This window comes from Coregonus clupeaformis, chromosome 24 (assembly GCF_020615455.1).
Source record: "Coregonus clupeaformis isolate EN_2021a chromosome 24, ASM2061545v1, whole genome shotgun sequence".
Lineage (NCBI taxonomy): Eukaryota > Metazoa > Chordata > Actinopteri > Salmoniformes > Salmonidae > Coregonus > Coregonus clupeaformis.
The window spans coordinates 3,266,687-3,285,636 of NC_059215.1; the positions used below are offsets into that span (position 1 = coordinate 3,266,687).

Below are 18,950 nucleotides of genomic sequence, written 5' to 3' on the forward strand. Positions count from 1 at the left end.
AAAGGGTGTGGTTGTCGTCAAGGAACCTGCCACTCAGGGTGGAGTCGCAGAAGTTGGCACCTCGGTTCATTGGCCCATTCCCTATCATAAGAGTGATTAGCCCAACTGCTGTCCGGCTCCAACTGCCTAATTCCATGAGGGTGCACCCCACTTTCCATGTGTCTAAGATTAAGCCCATTCATGAGAGTCCGCTGGTCCCTGCTGCGCCTTGTCCTCCTCCTCCACGGCTCGCCGATGGTGGTCTGGTTTACACCGTCCGCCGCCTGCTTCGGTCCAGACGGAGGGGTAGGGGTCTCCAGTACCTCATTGACTGGGAGGGCTATGGACCTGAGGAAAGGACCTGGGTGCCAGCTAGTCGGATTGTGGATAGGACTCTCATCACCGCCTTCCACCAACGGCATCCTGATCAACCTGCAATCCGTAGGGGCCGCCCCCAGAGGGATCCCCTAACCGTCCTGCCCGCTCGGCTTCCTGTCCTGTGCCTGATCCTGTCTCGGGACCTGTCCCATCTCCCGACCACGGCCCTCCGGCTTCCTCCGAGGATGAGGGCGTTCGCTCGGACCGTTCGGAGGAGTTCTAGCCCTCCTCCGGCCCCCCTCCTCCCGCCCGGCGTGGTGTTGCTCTTGGGACTTCTGGGGCCGTCCCTTGGGGGGGTTCTGTCATGAGCCCTCTCACTCCACCGGGTTACCACCTTAATGTGTTTCCACTATCTTCCACTCTGCTCATCTCTCTCTCTCTACTCAGCCCAACGAGCTCCACCTGTCCCTGCTCTGCTCGGCTCTAATTACTCTGCCAGCTGCGCTGCATTACCCACTAACCTCTCCCAGTATTTAAAGTCCCGTCTCTCAGCTCTCCTTTGTCAGATCGTCTGCAAAGCTCACACCCGGAACCGTGTGTGCTCGCGCTTCTGGCTCACCCTTGTTTTGTGACCCCCGGACCTGCCTGATTCTTGGATACTCTTCTGCCCCAGGAAAACCAGACCTGCTTTCTGCCATTACGACTCTGACTACTCTTCGACCCCGGACTTCTGGACCACCAACCACCGGCGTCATCGGACGCACCGCTGCCACTGGGGGGGGGCACAGACCCAGCACATTGGACGGGATAACCCCTGGAGCCTTCACTCACTCCCTACTTCCCTTTTCCCTTAAGTTTTAATAAACTTTCTGGTGTGACGCAATTGTGGTCCTCTTGTCGTCTGTCTGAACCGTGACAAAATACATTCTTTTGCTCATCAATCTACACACAATACCCCATAATGAAAAACAGAAATACCTTATTTATATAAGTATTCAGACCCTTTGCTATGAGACTTGAAATTGAGCTCAGGTGCATCCTGTTTCCATTGATCATCCTTGAGATGTTTCTACATCTTGATTGGAGTCCACCTGTGGTAAATTGAATTGATTGGACATGATTTGGAAAGGCACACACCTGTCTATATAAGGTCCCACAGTTGACAGTGATTGTCAGAGCAGAAAACCAAGCCATGAGGTCGAAGGAATTGTCCGTAGAGTTCCGAGGCACAGATCTGGGGAAGGGTACCAAAAAATGTCTGCAGCATTGAAGGTCCCCAAGAACACAGTGACCTCCATCATTCTTAAATGGAAGAAGTTTGGAACCACCAAGACTCTTCCTAGAGCTGGCTGCCTGGCCAAACTGAGAAATCGCGGGAGAAGGGCCTTGTTTATGGAGGTGACCAAGAACCCGATGGTCACTCTGACAGAGCTCCAGAGTTCCTCTGTGGAGATTGGAGAACCTTCCAGAAGGACAACCATCTCTGCAGCACTCCCCCAATCAGGCCTTTATTGTAGAGTGGCTAGACGGAAGCCACTCCTCAGTAAAAGGCACATGACAGCCCGCTTGGAGTTTGCCAAAAGGCACCTAAAGGACTCTCAGACAATGTGAAACAAGATTCTTTGGTCTGATGAAACCAAGATTGAACTCTTTGGCCTGAATGCCAAGCGTCACGTCTGGAGGAAACCTGGCACCATACCTACGGTGAAACATGGTGGTGGCAGCATCATGCTGTGGGGATGTTTTTCAGCGGCAGGGACTGGGAGACTAGTCAGGATTGAGAGAAAGATTAACGGAGAAAAGTACAGAGAGATTCTTGATGAAAACCTGCTCCAGAGCGCACAGGACCTCAGACTGGGGCGAAGGTTCACCTTCCAACAGGACAACGACTCTAAGAACACAGCCAAGACAACCTGACAGAGCTTGAGTGGATCTGCAGAGAAGAATGGGAGAAACTCAAATACAGGTGTGTCAAGCTTGTAGCGTCATACCCAAGATGACTCTAGGCTGTAATCGCTGCCAAAGGTGCTTCAACAAAGTACTGAATAAAGAGTCTGATAACTTATGTAAATGTAATATTTCAGTTTTTTATTTTTAATAAATTAGCTACAATTTCTAAAAACTTATTTTTGCTTATAAATAAGGTATTTCTGTTTTTCATTATGGGGTATTGTGTGTAGATTGATGAGGGAACATTTTAGAATAAGGCTGTAATGTAACAAAATGTGGAGAAAGTGAAGGGGTCTGAATACTTTCCGAATGCACTGTATTTGGCAATCACTTGTTAATAGGCTATGAGTATGTCATATTATAAGGATTATGAGGGATAATTAATTCTACAATAGATATTTTCTGTTCATATGTGATATTCCCATCAATGCTTTTAATTAGTCATAACCACAACTTTTTCTTACTTTTGTAATGTTCTGTTTTGTGATTTCTGAGGGTAGAGCAAGGAAGAACGTCAGAGGTCGTGCCTGCAATGCTATCAGCTGATTGGGGAATGAATCCCGATGTGCGTAGGCTACTGTACCGGTTTGAATCACTTTCAATGGGGGACTTTTATTTTGATGGCTAAACCTTATTGTGGCTAGCTTCACACAGGTACTGCCATACAGGAGTAGAAGAGGTACCGGAGAGAAGCGCACGAAGGGAGACGGGGATTGTTCATAAATATCAACCAAAAACTCTGAAAAGGGAACTTTACGTTTCTATATAGGATTTTTCTTTTCCATTCTCTCGCAATGGAATGTCGAAATGTAAGTATCGATCTAGGCTATTTTGTCAAAATTATGAAGTGCAAGCATTTTAAATGTTGAACTTTATTTCTTATGTTTTAGGCTACTTTGTTAGATGTATTTCATTATGAAAATAACGGGAGACAAGTTTAAATAATGGATATAGTAGTCCTAAATAAATCTGATAAAACAACATTCTGGCATTCAGGCACAGTTTAGTCCAACAAAATTGACGTTCCAAAATCAATGTGTTTTTGCTCTCAAAAACATAAGCTGACCTGTGACTCAACGCAAAATTGCACCATACATTTGGATCCATGTAGAGACAATAATGAGACCATGTAATTATTTGGCTGGGCTAGCCTGCTAATCATGGAGGTGTGAGAGCAGCTGCAGGCTCAGACTGGCATTATGTGATTATTTTAATATCAAATGTGCATAGAACTGTTGACAGATGTGTTTAACTCCTCAGATGTATTTATTTTACATTCTCAACTGTTTTTGTACTGTTTTAGTCAACTGTGGTTTCAGCTGTATGTCATTTTCAGTCCAATGTTCATTTGCTTGATAATTATTGGAAAGATTGGATGAGAAGTGACAAAATTTGATTGGGGGTCGTGAAAAGATCTTGTGGGGAGCTTATTGACCTTTAGTATAATAAGCATAGGCGCGTGCAAATCACTCAGGAAAGAATGAGGACATACTGTATTACCTGTAGGCCTACTCCAATGACTGGTTTGTGCGATAATGCAGGTATAATGCATTATAACACGATTATAATGCATCGTATGACTTGTCATAAGCATGCATGACACCTTATAATGTCTTATGATTTCAAAATTATTCTGACAAAATTATTCTGACTAAGTTAAAATGATATTTGACCAAGCAACCTGGTCTCAGAAATACAGAGTAATACAATATGTCTTCCAAGATATATAAGTAGGTACATCATCCAATTCGTATGCTATTGTGTAACTGAGTAGGACGTAAGATACTATACGTCCTATAATTCACATAATTTATGACCGCTATTCCATTCATAATATAACCTAACGTAACATAATATATCACACTAAATGGAGTGTCTCAGATTTACATACAGAATAATACGAATTGCCCTGAGACCACGTTGTACTCACTGAATTGGACTCTGTGAATCATTTTAGAAAATGAGATGTTCAAAAGCAATCCAACATAGACAACTTATTCTATTGGGACTTAGGCAAAGGGAGATAGATATATTCAGTAGGGGTGGAGGATTTCTTGCAAAATGTTTGGCTTAAAAAAAAATCTGGTATGGATAGCACCAGTTGGTGCGCTACACAACTCATCCTTACTGAACTGCCTGGGCTTGAAGGTTGTGTGTTTTTGGGAGGACCCTAGACTTTCGAGTTTTCAAGAAACAGCCATTATCTGTGTATAATTTGAAGACTTGCTTGTGACTGAGTAGACAGATGGTCATTTGCATACTAACTCTCAACAGTCATCTGACCTGCATAGTTTGAAGATCCATAATGTCAGAGATGACTTGGACAATGATTGATCATTACATTAAAAGTGTATATATTGACACAGAGCTTGGATTTTTTTTAGCTAGTGTACATCTTTTGTTGTGTTTCCACCCTATAGCATTCTATTGAAATATTGAAAAGAGATGGGGTGACACTCAACTTAAATATGCCCTCTTCAATCTCTTGTTTCCATTCATAGTATACCCTAAGATATGTGTTTGTTAAGTGAACAATGGTTCTTGGCAAATGTAACTGCCACCGATATATTTCAGTGATAACCACTACTCAAATAACTCTCTCGTCTTTGGTTTTGGTTATGTTACCACATAATTGAAATAACTCAGGTCAACAGGTATAATGCATTATTACTTGTTGTAAGTATGTATGAATCCTTATCATGTTTAATTACGCAGTCATGACATGCTATGCCTTACTCAATATGGCTGATTATTCAGGATTATTGTGAAATAATGCTAAGACATCATAAGGGGTCATATGTGCTCATGTCAATAATGCATAATGCTTATGCATTATTAATGCACCATAATGCATTATATCATTTGTCTTTAAGTAAAGAGTTGGAGGCCAATATCAAGAAAAGGAAACATCACCCACTAGAGTGGTCTACCGATTTGCCTCTGCAAAAGTCAGATAGTTTAGGCCACACTTGTTGTATAACATACCCTTGGTTTCCTCGGCTTAGTTATAGTACATGAAACTCATGTATAGTTTCATTTCACTAAACTACCTTCATGTCTAGCAAGCCTCATTGTACGAGAAAGTCTTCTGGCCTCTGATTCCCTGACACTGAAACATCAGTTATGTCCAAAATGGCACCCTATTCCCTATATAGTGCACTACTTTTGACCAGGGCTCTGGTCAAAAGTAGTGCACTATATAGGGAATAGGATGCCATTTGGGACGTAGCATCCCCTAACAGCCAAGAGGAAATAGATGTGCTGACGGAAACTGAAGTTCCCATAGGACCTGGGTGGAGAGGCACAGACAGAGCACAGGAGGCTAGTGTGCTTATAAACAAAGCATGAGGGATTCTGTTCCTTAGCATATTCCTTAGAGGTGAACAACGCACTATGAGACAGTCTGTTTATCCGCTCCGCAATGATTTGACGGTACAATGTTTCATGTCACTCTATGTTATTTGAATGGAATGATAAATTGACATATTAGTATTTTGTTTTTTATATATATTTTAGGGTAGAGGTTATTAACGTTGAATAACTCATATTTTACATGTGCAGAATAATCATTACAAGTTGATAAGCAGGTATCTGTGATAACCTATCTACTGGTATACTATACCAATACTGTGTTCTAGCCCTTGTCACTCTGATGTCTTTTCTATTTTATTTTCTATTTTAAGTAAATTCTGAGCACCATTTGTGCTCCACTTTCATTTGTATCAAAGTGTTTGGAAATTATACCTCATTACATGGAGTAGAATATTTGGTCCACTTGACTCATAGCCATACTTCATGCCCAATTCTCCTTCATGCAGATCATACATATTCAAACTTTCAATATCGGACCATCACACCGTCTTATCATAGCTAGATAGCAACCTAAACGTTTATCAGCTGTCTTTATAGATTACTACAGTAAGTTACAGCTGCCCTAGGCAGATACAGTTGCGGCCAAATATATCAGAACCTTTACTTAAATAATTCCCTATTTCTTCTAAAATAAGCAGAAATTACAAAACAACTTTTTGTCTCTATACTTTGTTATTGTATTTTCAACATTTCAGAACCAATGTTATTTTTGTAAACTTAAGTTTACTATTTTAATTTAGAAATTAAAGACAAATGACATGGACTGAATTATTGGCACCCAGGAGCTAGTACTTGGATGCACAGCCTTTGGCCAAGATAACTGCGAACAAATGCTTCTGCTAGCCATCAATGAGCTTGCTGCACCTTTCTACTGGCAATTTGGCCCACTCTTCAGCAGCAAATTGCTTTAATTCTTCAATATTTGAGGGGTGCCCTCCACCAACATCTGTTTTCAGTTCTCGCCATAGGTTATGGATATGATTCAGATCTGGACTCTTCGCTGTCCACTCCAGAACAGTCCAGCATTTCATCTTGAACCATTCCAAGATGCTTTTGATATGTGTTTAAGGTTGCCCTGCTGTGCTGGAAGACCCACAACCTTCAGCAGAGTTTTTGGACACAGGTTTGAACTTTACACTCTAAAACACCTTGATAATCTGCTTATTTCATGATGTCTTGCACATATTCAAGGCCCCCAGTACCAGAGGCAGCAAAGCAACCCCACAGCATTATCAAACCTCCCCCATGTTTAATTGTGGGGAGGGTGTTATATTCTTTCAATGCTTCATTTGGTCATTGGTAAACATTGGAATACCCCACTGCTGAAGGAGACACAAGAAAGCGTGATTGAACTTCTCATAAACCCACCTAAACAAGCCTAAATCCTGGGGGAAATGTTCTGTGGACCAATGAAACTAAATTAGAACTCTTTGGCAATACATATTAGCGCTGTGTTTACTGACGACCAAATGAAGCATTCAATGAAAAGAACACCTTCCCTACAATCAAAGATGGGGGAGGGTTGATAACGCTGTAGGGTTGTCAAAAAGTTTAGTCTCAATTGAAGGTTGTGGGTATTCCAACAGGACAACGACCCAAATCACACATAAAAAATACCCAGGAATGGTTCAAGATGAGATGCTGGACTGTTCTGGAGTGACCAGTGAAGAGTCCAGATCTGAATCACATCCAAAACCTATGGCGCGATCTGAAAACAGCAGTTGGTGGAGGGCACCCCTCAAACATTGAAGAATCAGAGCAGTTTGCTGCTAAGAAAATGGCCAGTAGAAAGGTGCAGCAAGCGCGTTGATGGTTACAAGAAGCGTTTGTCTGCAGTTATCTTGGCCGATGGCTGTGAAACCAAATACTAGCTCTGGGGTGCCAATAATTTGTCTTTATGAAGAGTTTCATTCCAAAACGCTATATATCCATTTTCAGAAATGTTGGAAAATTTGCTTTTGTTGTTTAAAAAAGTTGTGAAAGAGATTGGTGTGTTTTTTCACTATCTAAACATGGCATGGGGTTGTTCAATGACATCCATGTATTTGTTTAAAATCTATCACGATGGTTTCATTTCAGAAAGATAAATAATCATGTTTTTTTGCTAAATGCTATATATCTGCCTCACCTAGTACTGCTTGGTTTTACGCAGTAAAATTTAAAAAAATTTAAGAACTGTGCAAATGATAAATTTGTGGCATCAATAGTTAATACAGTAATATTAGATCTGTATGTATTACATTTTAGTCATTTAGCAGATGCTCTTATCCAGAGCGATTTACAGTGCCTTGCAAAAGTATTCATCCCCCTTGGCGTTTTTCCAATTTTGTTGCATTACAACCTCTAATTTAAATGGATTTTTATTTGGATTTCATGTAATGGACATACACAAAATAGTCCAAATTGGTGAAGTGAAATGAAAAAAATGTATAACGGAAAAGTGGTGCATGCATATGTATTCACACCCTTTGCTATGAAGCCCCTAAATAAGATCTGGTGCAACCAATTACCTTCAGAAGTCACATAATTAGTTAAATAAAGTCCACCTATGTGCAATCTAAGTGTCACATGATCTGTCACATGATCTCAGTATATATACACCTGTTCTGAAAGGCCCTAGAGTCTGCAACACCACTAAGCAAGGGGCACCACCAAGCAAGCGGCACCACGAAGACCAAGGAGCTCTCCAAATAGGTCAGGGACAAAGTTGTGGAGAAGTACAGATCAGGGTTGGGTTATAAAAAAATATCTGAAACTTTGAACATCCCACGGAGCACCCTTAAATCCATTCTTTAAAAAATTTAAAGAATATGGCACCACAACAAACCTGCCAAGAGAGGGCCGCCCACCAAAACACATGGACCAGGCAAGGAGGGCATTAATCAGAGAGGCAACAAAGAGACCAAAGATAACCCTGAAGGAGCTGCAAAGCTCCACAGCGGAGATTGGAGTATCTGTCCATAGGACCACTTTAAGCCGTACATTCCACAGAGCTGGCCTTTACTGAAGAGTGGCCAGAATAAAGCCATTGCTTAAAGAAAAAAATAAGCAAACACGTTTGGTTTTCGCCAAAAGGCATGTGGGAGACTCCCCAAACATATGGAAGAAGGTCCTCTGGTCAGATGAGACTAAAATTGAGCTTTTTGGCCATCAAGGAAAACGCTATGTCTGGCGCAAACCCAATACCTCTCATCACCCCGAGAACACCATCCCCACAGTGAAGCATGGTGATGGCAGCATCATGCTGTGGGGATGTTTTTCATCGGCAGGGACTGGGAAACTGGTCAGAACTGAAGGAATGATGGATGAGGGAAACCTGTTTCAGTCTTCCAGAGATTTGAGACTGGGACGGAGGTTCACCTTCCAACAGGACAATGACACTAAGCATACTGCCAAAGCAACACTCAAGTGATTTAAGGGGAAACATTTAAATGTCTTGGAATGGCCTAGTCAAAGCCCAGACCTCAATCCAATTGAGAATCTGTGGTATGACTTAAAGATTGCTGGACACCAGCGGAACCCATCCAACTTGAAGGAGCTGGAGCAGTTTTGCCTTGAAGAATGGACAAAAATCCCAGTGGCTAGATGTGCCAAACTTATAGAGACATACCCCAAGAGACTTGCAGCTGTAATTGCTGCAAAAGGTGGCTCTACAAAGTATTGACCTTGGGGGGATGAATAGTTATGCACGCTCAAGTTTTCTGTTTTCTTTGTCTTTTTTCTTGTTTGTTTCACAAGCAAAAATATTTTGCATCTTCAAAGTGGTAGGCATGTTGTGTAAATCAAATGATACAAACCCCCCAAAAATCCATTTTAATTTCAGGTTGTAAGGCAACAAAATAGGAAAAATGCCAAGGGGGTGAATACTTTCGCAAGCCACTGTACAGTAAGTGCATTCATCTTAAGATAGCTAGGTGAGACAACCACATACAGTGGGGAAAAAAAGTATTTAGTCAGCCACCAATTGTGCAAGTTCTCCCACTTAAAAAGATGAGAGAGGCCTGTAATTTTCATCATAGGTACACGTCAACTATGACAGACAAAATGAGAAAAAAAAATCCAGAAAATCACATTGTAGGATTTTTAATGAATTTATTTGCAAATTATGGTGGAAAATAAGTATTTGGTCAATAACAAAAGTTTCTCAATACTTTGTTTATACCCTTTGTTGGCAATGACACAGGTCAAATGTTTTCTGTAAGTCTTCACAAGGTTTTCACACACTGTTGCTGGTATTCTGGCCCATTCCTCCATGCAGATCTCCTCTAGAGCAGTGATGTTTTGGGGCTGTCGCTGGGCAACACAGACTTTCAACTCCCTCCAAAGATGTTCTATGGGGTTGAGATCTGGAGACTGGCTAGGCCACTCCAGGACCTTGAAATGCTTCTTACGAAGCCACTCCTTCGTTGCCCGGGCGGTATGTTTGGGATCATTGTCATGCTGAAAGACCCAGCCACGTTTCATCTTCAATGCCCTTGCTGATGGAAGGAGGTTTTCACTCAAAATCTCACGATACATGGCCCCATTCATTCTTTCCTTTACACGGATCAGTCGTCCTGGTCCCTTTGCAGAAAAACAGCCCCAAAGCATGATGTTTCCACCCCCATGCTTCACTGTATGTATGGTGTTCTTTGGATGCAACTCAGCATTCTTTGTCCTCCAAACACGACGAGTTGAGTTTTTACCAAAAAGTTCTATTTTGGTTTCATCTGACCATATGACATTCTCCCAATCCTCTTCTGGATCATCCAAATGCACTCTAGCAAACTTCAAACTGCAGGATTTGAGTCCCTGGCGGCATAGTGTGTTACTGATGGTAGGCTTTGTTACTTTGGTCCCAGCTCTCTGCAGGTCATTCACTAGGTCCCCCCGTGTGGTTCTGGGATTTTTGCTCACCGTTCTTTTGATCATTTTGACCCCACGGGGTGAGATCTTGCGTGGAGCCCCAGATCGAGGGAGATTATCAGTATGTCTTCCATTTCCTAATAATTGCTCCCACAGTTGATTTCTTCAAACCAAGCTGCTTACCTATTGCAGATTCAGTCTTCCCAGCCTGGTGCAGGTCTACAATTTTGTTTCTGGTGTCCTTTGACAGCTCTTTGGTCTTGGCCATAGTGGAGTTTGGAGTGTGACTGTTTGAGGTTGTGGACAGGTGTCTTTTATACTGATAACAAGTTCAAACAGGTGCCATTAATACAGGTAACGAGTGGAGGACAGAGGAGCCTCTTAAAGAAGAAGTTACAGGTCTGTGAGAGCCAGAAATCTTGCTTGTTTGTAGGTGACCAAATACTTATTTTCCACCATAATTTGCAAATAAATTCATTAAAAATCCTACAATATGATTTTCTGGATTTTTTTCTCTCAATTTGTCTGTCATCGTTGACGTGTACCTATGATGAAAATTACAGGCCTCTCTCATCTTTTTAAGTGGGAGAACTTGCACAATTGGTGGCTGACTAAATACTTTTTTCCCCCACTGTATCACAGTCAAATGTACAGGACATTAACATTCCATTCCAGCTAAACAATGGCTAAAGGTATAGTGTTTTGCAAAAAAAACATATTTTCATACACATGTTAAAAGTATGAATAAAACATCTGAGAACAGTCATATTTTACACACAAATTAAGGTACCCATAAGCTGATGGAAAAAACACGTAAAACATTTGTGGATATCGCGTTTCGGAAATAAACTCTTCTTATTTGTTTAATTTAAATTGTAAACTTAAGTTTAGAAAAATACAATTGGTTCTACAATGTTTAAAATGCAATAACAAGTTGTGGTGACCAAAATATATATTTTTAAATTTCAACTTATTTTAGAAGAAATAGGGAATTACTTAAGGAAAGTGCAATGGTGTCAATATATTTTGCCACAACTGTATAGACAACTTGGTTCGCCAAATAAAAATAGCTTTTTTTATAGCCTGGGTATCTGTTACTCTATTCAGAATTACACATTGCCTCAATTGTATGGCTTGGCTAAAGCAGAGACAGACTGGCACCCAGGCTGGCTTTCACATTGTACAACATTCAATCAGTGAATGGGATAAGAACAGCTGATATTGGCCTTCTTGTTTAAATTATTTTAAAAAATGAATTGGAATTTCAGTTGACTGAATTGAAATGGAACTGACCCCAACACTGTTGTTTGTCCCCCGCAGGACGGGTGTCCCAAGACCCATGAGGAGGACATCATGGACATCCCCTTGGATGACCCTGAGGCCAACAAGGCTGCTGCCAAGATCCAGGCCAGCTTCCGTGGTCACATGACTCGCAAGAAAATGAAGGAAGACAAACCCAGGGAGGAGGTGAGAGCTTTAGCAGAATTAGGTTTGCAAAATGCTGGTAACCATGGGAATTCTGGGAAAGTTACCAGAATTTTGTAACCCTAATCAGAATCAGAAATAAAAACTGTAATTGCCATCAACAATGTTGATAGAAATTTGTATGTGTGTAGTACAAGTTGTCACAAGAGCTGTAAGAGAGAGGGATAAGGTTAAGAACTTTGGTCTTAGGAGGGAAACTGAGGGTGTATTGAGCGTCCATTTTGGCTCAACAGTTGTTCTTATAAGGAATGGGGCTTCAGTGGTTTAGGTGTGTATTTACTATTGTTGTAAGAATTTAGGTGGTAGAGAAACTAGTCATTAATCCTTCAGTAGCGAAATTGTGACTTGTTTAGGAAAATAGGCGTATGTTGCTACTTCACAGGAGAGAAAGGGAAAGGGGGATACCTAGTCAGTTGTACAACTGAATGCATTCAACTGAAATGTGTCTTCCGCATTTAACCCAACCCCTCTGAATCAGGCACTTTTCTTTATTTATCAAAATGCTATTTTTTTGGCAGAAATGCCTTCTATAACATGTGAACTCTCATGTGCCTTAATAACATACTTGTATACCATCTGTATATACGAATAAAATGGTTAAATTACGAGTCTAATTGGTTTAGCCATGGAAAGAGACAGGAACCTTCCCACTAGCCATGATTGGCTGAGATAATGGATGGGCTGGACATGTCGAGAGATGAGTTCGGATTGGTCTGCCATGTAGCAGGCTTCTGTCTACAGCATGAGCTGGTCAGTATGTAGGTAATCCTTTCTAACGTGGCTTTTTTGAAAGATATCATGTAGTAGAGCTGCAAAAGTGTTGTTCTCCACTTTCTGGAGGACCGAGTTTTGAAATCAATGGAATGCCTGGTGGAATTAGAGTACGATAGCTAAGGAGATGTAGAAAATTATGCCGTTTGATTGTAGATATGCAGAGGGAGTTGAAAAGAGAACACACAGAAGGCTATTGTATAAAACACCTGTCACTTTAACTCTACCCACATGTACATATTACCTCAATTACCTCGACTAACCAGTGCCCCCGCACATTGACTCTGTACTGGTACCCCCTGTATATAGCCTCCCTACTGTTATTCAACTTTTTTTTTTTACTTATCTATTTTTTACTTAACCTCTACGGGATCGGTGTCCCGTGTACGGGACAGTTGAGCTAACGTGCGCTAATGTGATTAGCATTGTTGTAAGTAACAGCAAACTTTCCAGGACATAGACATTTCTTATATGGGCAGAAAGCTTAAATTCTTGTTAATCTAACTGCACTGTCCAATTTACAGTAGCTATTACAGTGAAAAAAGACCATGCTATTGTTTGAGGAGAGGGCACAACAACAAAAAACGTATCACGGCAACTGGTTTGATACATTCACCTCTGAAGGTAAACAATGTACTTACATTCAGTAATCTTGCTCTGATTTGTCATCCTAAGGGTCCCAGAGATAAAATGTAGCATAGTTTTTTTTGATAAAATCAATTTTTATATTCAAATGTAGGCACTGGGTTCTACAGTTTGAACCCCTGCTGTCTCTGGCTCCACACCCACCAGCCATCTAGATAGAAAGTTAGTGTATAAGCTAATAATCCATCATGTATGACATTCCTGGGAGTGTGTAAATGTACATTTTGTATTACCATATCATTTTTGTATGTTCTCTATAGTTACAGTGACTTGTGAAAGTATTCACCCCCTTTGGCATTTTTCCTATTTTGTTGCCTTACAACCTGGAATTAAAATAGATTTTTGGGGGTTTGGATCATTTGATTTACACAACATGCCTACCACTTTGAAGATGCAAAATATTTTTTGGGGTAAGACAAACAACCAAAAAGACAAAAAAACAGAACTTGAACGTGCATAACTATCAACTATAACTACTACTTTCTCTTACATTTACATTTACATTTTAGTCATTTAGCAGACACTCTTATCCAGAGCGACTTACAGTTAGTGAGTGCATACATTTTCCATACTCTTGCATTTTAAAGACGATGAACAAAACAAAAAAACACAAAAAAACAATGCATGTTTTTTTGTTTGTATTATCTTTTACCAGATCTAATGTGTTATAGTCTCCTACATTAATTTCACATTTCCACAAGCTTCAAAGTGTTTCCTTTCAAATGGTGTCAAGAATATGCATATCCTTGCTTCAGGTCCTGAGCTACAGGCAGTTACATTTGAGTATGTAATTTAAGGCGAAAATTGAAAAAAGGGTCCGATCCTTAGAGGTGAACACTTATTTTTCTTAAAACTGCATTGTTAGGTAAGGGCTTGTAAGTAAGGATTTCACTGTAAGGTCTACACCTGTTGTATTCGGCGCATGTGGGAAATAAAATTGGATTTGATTTGATTTTGAAGTGACAAATCAACTTTGATTTTATATAGTATGTGTTTACCAGAGACGGTAATGTGAAGAACATGACCTGCACCAAAGTCAGTTATTGGTGGAAGTTAGAGAATTGTGCATTTTTCCAGAACCTGAACCTGCTTTTTCCTGCATTCTAGAGCCATAATCATTATGCCTAATTCTATGAAAAAAAAGTATGTCTATTTTTCTGCATATGTTATCTAAGCATACCTCTGTTCAATTGTCATTTTAATGAGGGTGTCATTCTGACTGTTGTAAATCACATATGTCAATATACTGCACTAACATGCCTAGGATATTACATCCAAATTACAACACAGTACATGGGATCATAACACACATCATCAATACAGGCACTTATCATGGCATCATAATTAATACACAAATATCATGATTATCATAAGTTGCCAGATTACATTTAAACGAAGTATCTTTTGCATATCTAAGCATACCCCTTAAGCTGTCTGTATCCTCCTGACTGGTGGTAATTTTTTTTCTAATAAACTAAATATGCTTCTCTGCATCTCTGCTAAAATCTGGGTGAAAGTTGGAAAGGAATGTGAGTCTTATTCAATACATTTAGTAATTGCTTGCTTTTGTAAATCTACCAACCTTGCCAGCAGGCATGCCAGCTAAGATAGTTAGACAAGCTAGCTACTCTAACCTGATTGACAGCCTGAAATGGCTTCTTGGTAGCTAGTTATGAGGTTGGGAGATTGGGAACCTATCTGGGCTAGCTAAAGCCAACTTCATAAAATTGTATTTATTCATCAAGAAGGAATCAATAGGCTACATAGCTTGATCAAATTCATTTACAAATATACCTCCTGCGAGTCCTGCCCATCACCGTCAGCTAGGGGGGGTACTCTTTGCCTGGTCCAATCAGTGTGCACCCTCTGCAAAATACATCTGACAGATCTTTTATAAATAATTATGATAAAATAATTCATTTGACATCAGAAAAATTCCAAAACAGGGAAAATATGAGGGGGCACGTGCCCTTGTGCCCCCTATGGGCATGACACATCTGCTGTGTGTGTTCCCCAAGGAATCAGTAACCCAGCCAGCCTCCTATCGCCCAATCCCCGGATGGGGAAAAAAAGCTTTCAGAGCGATGCAGACTTAATTGCATGTTGCTAGGCAATAATACAGATGGCATCGAGTTAATGTCATGAGAGTGCAAGATCTCCACTGAGTCACATACTGTACATTTGAAGACAAAGAGGAGTTTTGCACATACAGTATTTTCTATAATTTAAGTTATAACATCATGTCTGAAAGTTTTCCATAATATTATTTACTTCATAACATTTGATAAGACACCATTCATGATGGTTAGTTATAATAGAGTGGATATTTAGTATATCATTTTCTTTGGACATGCTGCACTTTTGGTGTCATAATGTCCTCTCCTCACAACTTTTAGCACTACAGATTTAAATGTGCGCATCTAGGATTGACCTGTGTCATTCATGTTCAAAAAAGCTTTCTTTCTTTCTTTCTTTCTTTCTTTCTTTCTTTCTTTCTTTCTTTCTTTCTTTCTTTCTTTCTTTCTTTCTTTCTTTCTTTCTTTCTTTCTTTCTTTCTTTCTTTCTTTCTTTCTTTCTTGCTTTCTTGCTTTCTTTCTTTCTTTCTTTCTTTCTTTCTTTCTTTCTTTCTTTCTTTCTTTCTTTCTTTCTTTCTTTCTTTCTTTCTTTCTTTCTTTCTAGCTTTCTAGCTTTCTAGCTTTCTTTCTAGCTTTCTAGCTTTCTTTCTTTCTAGCTTTCTAGCTTTCTAGCTTTCTGTCTTTCTTTTGTTTGTTTGTTTGTTTGTTTCTTTTTTTTTTTGCTAAAGTACTGGTGGTTATATGCTCTCATCATCCAGTGAACCGTTTAAAAGCTGTCTTTTAGATCACCATCATTATGCTAATGAGTTTGGACCATTCATATCCTGCCATTCCACCATGTAATGCTGTGTGTGTGTGTGTGTGTGTGTGTGTGTGTGTGTGTGTGTGTGTGCATGCATGTGTGTTCATACTTTTCAGAAGCGACGGGAGCAGAAGTAGAGGAGAGAGAGGTGCCTCTACTGTGAGGTCGTGGATCCTGGCAGAAACACACACGCTACTACAATATCAAGACCTCTTATCATGAAGAGAAAAAACGTCACCGTACCACACAAATAGAACTAACTAGATGTAGGTTTGGAGTACCCCCACTGATCAGTGAACTCTCTCCTTCTCTCTAACACACACACACTCACACGCACTCTCTTGTTCACAAACACACTCCCTTTCCTCCACTAGTATCAGGGTAGATGTCTCTGACCCAAAATAATATTTCACAGCATGATTTTTTTTTGTGCACTCAAGTGAAAAGTATGTTTGATGAAGGGTGAAGTGGGACTTTGCTCCTTCCAGAGCAAGTGTAATGGCAAGGTGGTAAGGTAATGGCAAGGTGTGGACAGTTGATTTGGGGAAATGTATGTTTGTGCTCACTTAACTGGCTATATAATCGTATACATTTTACAATATAAAAGTATGCATTTTCTAATCTGACAGTTCAATAACTTTTTTTATGTGTGTGTTTTGTGTCACTCTAATAAAGTGAAATTGATTGAAGTAGAATTGATAGAACTGCTCAGTATGTAACATATTCATTTATGTTAATGTTTCATTATTTATGGCGGGAAGACCCAATGGAACCATTTTCTTTGCACTTACTCTTTTCTTTGACTTTCTTTCTTTGGTTGTCCCTGTATATATAGGGACAACTGCTAAGTGTGAAAGTCTGTATGGTGTTTGGCTGGCTTGATTGCTGTGAAAAATGAATAAATAGAGGAATAACGATTGAAGCAAGTTTGTTACCTTCTTCTTGCCGTAGCTTGATTTCCTTTCCTTGTGTTGTGACTGTCAATCTTTTAAATCTAGTAAATGTGTCTCCCATGTAGAACTGATGCTGGTTAAAAATGTGTACAGTGAAATGCACTCGCTATGTGCAGTCTTGCAGAATAACACATTTACACTGCATGTTTGGATTAATCTGTTTGGAAAGCTTTTTGGAGGATATGGCTCGTACCGCAACAAAGGTATGCACGACCGCCCACCCCTTTTTTTTCTCACTGTCTCTCTTTATCTCTCTCTATTTCCCCGTGTCTCTCTCACACACACACGCACACACACACGCACACTCACACACACACACACACACACACACACACACACACACACACACACACACACACATATAGACACCCCCCCCAACACACACATACTGAATGTACATCACAGGAGGTTGGTGGCACCTTAATTGGGGAGGATGGGCTCATGGTAATGGCTGGTGCAGAATTGGTGGAATGGTATCAAATACATCAAACACATGGTTTCCATGTGTTTGATGCCATTCCATTTACTCTGTTCCAGCCATTATTATGAGCCATCCTCCCCTCAGCAGCCTCCACTGATGTACATGAGAACAGCAATGTTAAGACCCACTCCCAAACACATTGCACCTTCCCTAAGCTAATACACACTGTGTGCAACTTTATACCAGCAGCTCTCATGTTTTAATTACTATGCACAAATCACAATGGTAAAGGGAGGACAAGAGAAACTGGAGCGTGTGGTAATTATCTCGTCCTGTCTTCTCTCCTGACAGTAGCAACCTCAGTTATATTTAACGCCAGCTAAAAGGGCAAATGCTGAAGCACACTACCGATACAGCCACATCAGCAACTGTTAAGTGAGACCGATCATTGCGGTGCTATTGATTGTGGTGGTAGTGGTTGCTTTGTAGTTGCTGGAGTTGGTGGTTGATAGTTGTCTAAAAAAGCCAAGTTGCTGTGTATTTTATCACCATTTCTTTTGGGGTAGCCATCTCAGTCAAGGAATGCTTGGCTGTACAAAATGTGACCTAGCTTTGCAACCGTTTCTTTGCTCATTCTCGAGGATAAGAATAGTTTGCTGGTGATTGCCTCAAGTGTTTCCATTTCTGAACCAGAACCCCCACCATGAAATAGACACTGTAGCGTATAGCCACAGACTAAGCAGCACAACATATTCATTAAAATATCCTCATTACTAACTATAGCTCATGTAGCCAGTTTTTCCATTTGAATTTTAACCCTAAACCTCAGATACCAAGATAGCAGAGACACAACAGCCCCAGCCGTACACCGTGTAACCACACATCAGATATTTTCATGTTGCACTTCTTGAAGTTGAACCCTCCCATGTAGACTTGCACTCGAGCCGCTTGGAGCCCAACGGCCGCCCACGTAGGCTCCCACTCACTGCCATGGAGTGGGAATCAGCTCTGGGATGCTAATGCAGACTCGACTCACCGAGGTGGGAGTTCAATTGCAATTGCAAATCACCACAGCCTACTGTTATTTTACTCCTCCTCCTCTGGTCTTGTCAGTTTGAAACACGCCACTTGGAGTTGTGGAGAACGAGTGAGTATAGCTCATGTTTAGTGAATTAACACACATTTTTAAAGAGAGTCATCGTAGCACGTTTGCTGAGATGTGGTGGGGCATATGAAGGATTTATGAAGGTTGAGGTGAGTATTGAGAGGAACAGAGAGGGAATGAGTGGAGCAACACAACTGCACCCTTACCATAGGGCCTTATAATGTTTGAC

The 18,950-nt window shown here is 40.6% G+C and overlaps 1 protein-coding gene across 1 annotated transcript; it reads left to right on the forward strand.

The window, feature by feature from the left end:
* The first annotated feature begins 2,887 nt into the window (after positions 1–2,887).
* On the forward strand, positions 2,888–17,164 carry nrgna (neurogranin (protein kinase C substrate, RC3) a). The gene is made up of 3 exons (XM_041844985.2): positions 2,888–3,056; positions 11,785–11,931; positions 16,359–17,164. Exons 1-3 carry the CDS (start codon positions 3,042–3,044, stop codon positions 16,377–16,379), a joined length of 183 nt encoding a protein of 60 aa, XP_041700919.1. The 5' UTR covers positions 2,888–3,041; the 3' UTR covers positions 16,380–17,164.
* Positions 17,165–18,950: the final 1,786 nt, after the last annotated feature.

What these genes read in the sequence shown, in the direction of transcription:
- nrgna (XM_041844985.2), top strand. An exon ending in AAGACAAACCCAGGGAGGAG is followed by an intron (nt 11,932 to 16,358) that starts GTGAGAGCTTTA and finishes CATACTTTTCAG; the next exon opens with AAGCGACGGGAGCAGAAGTA.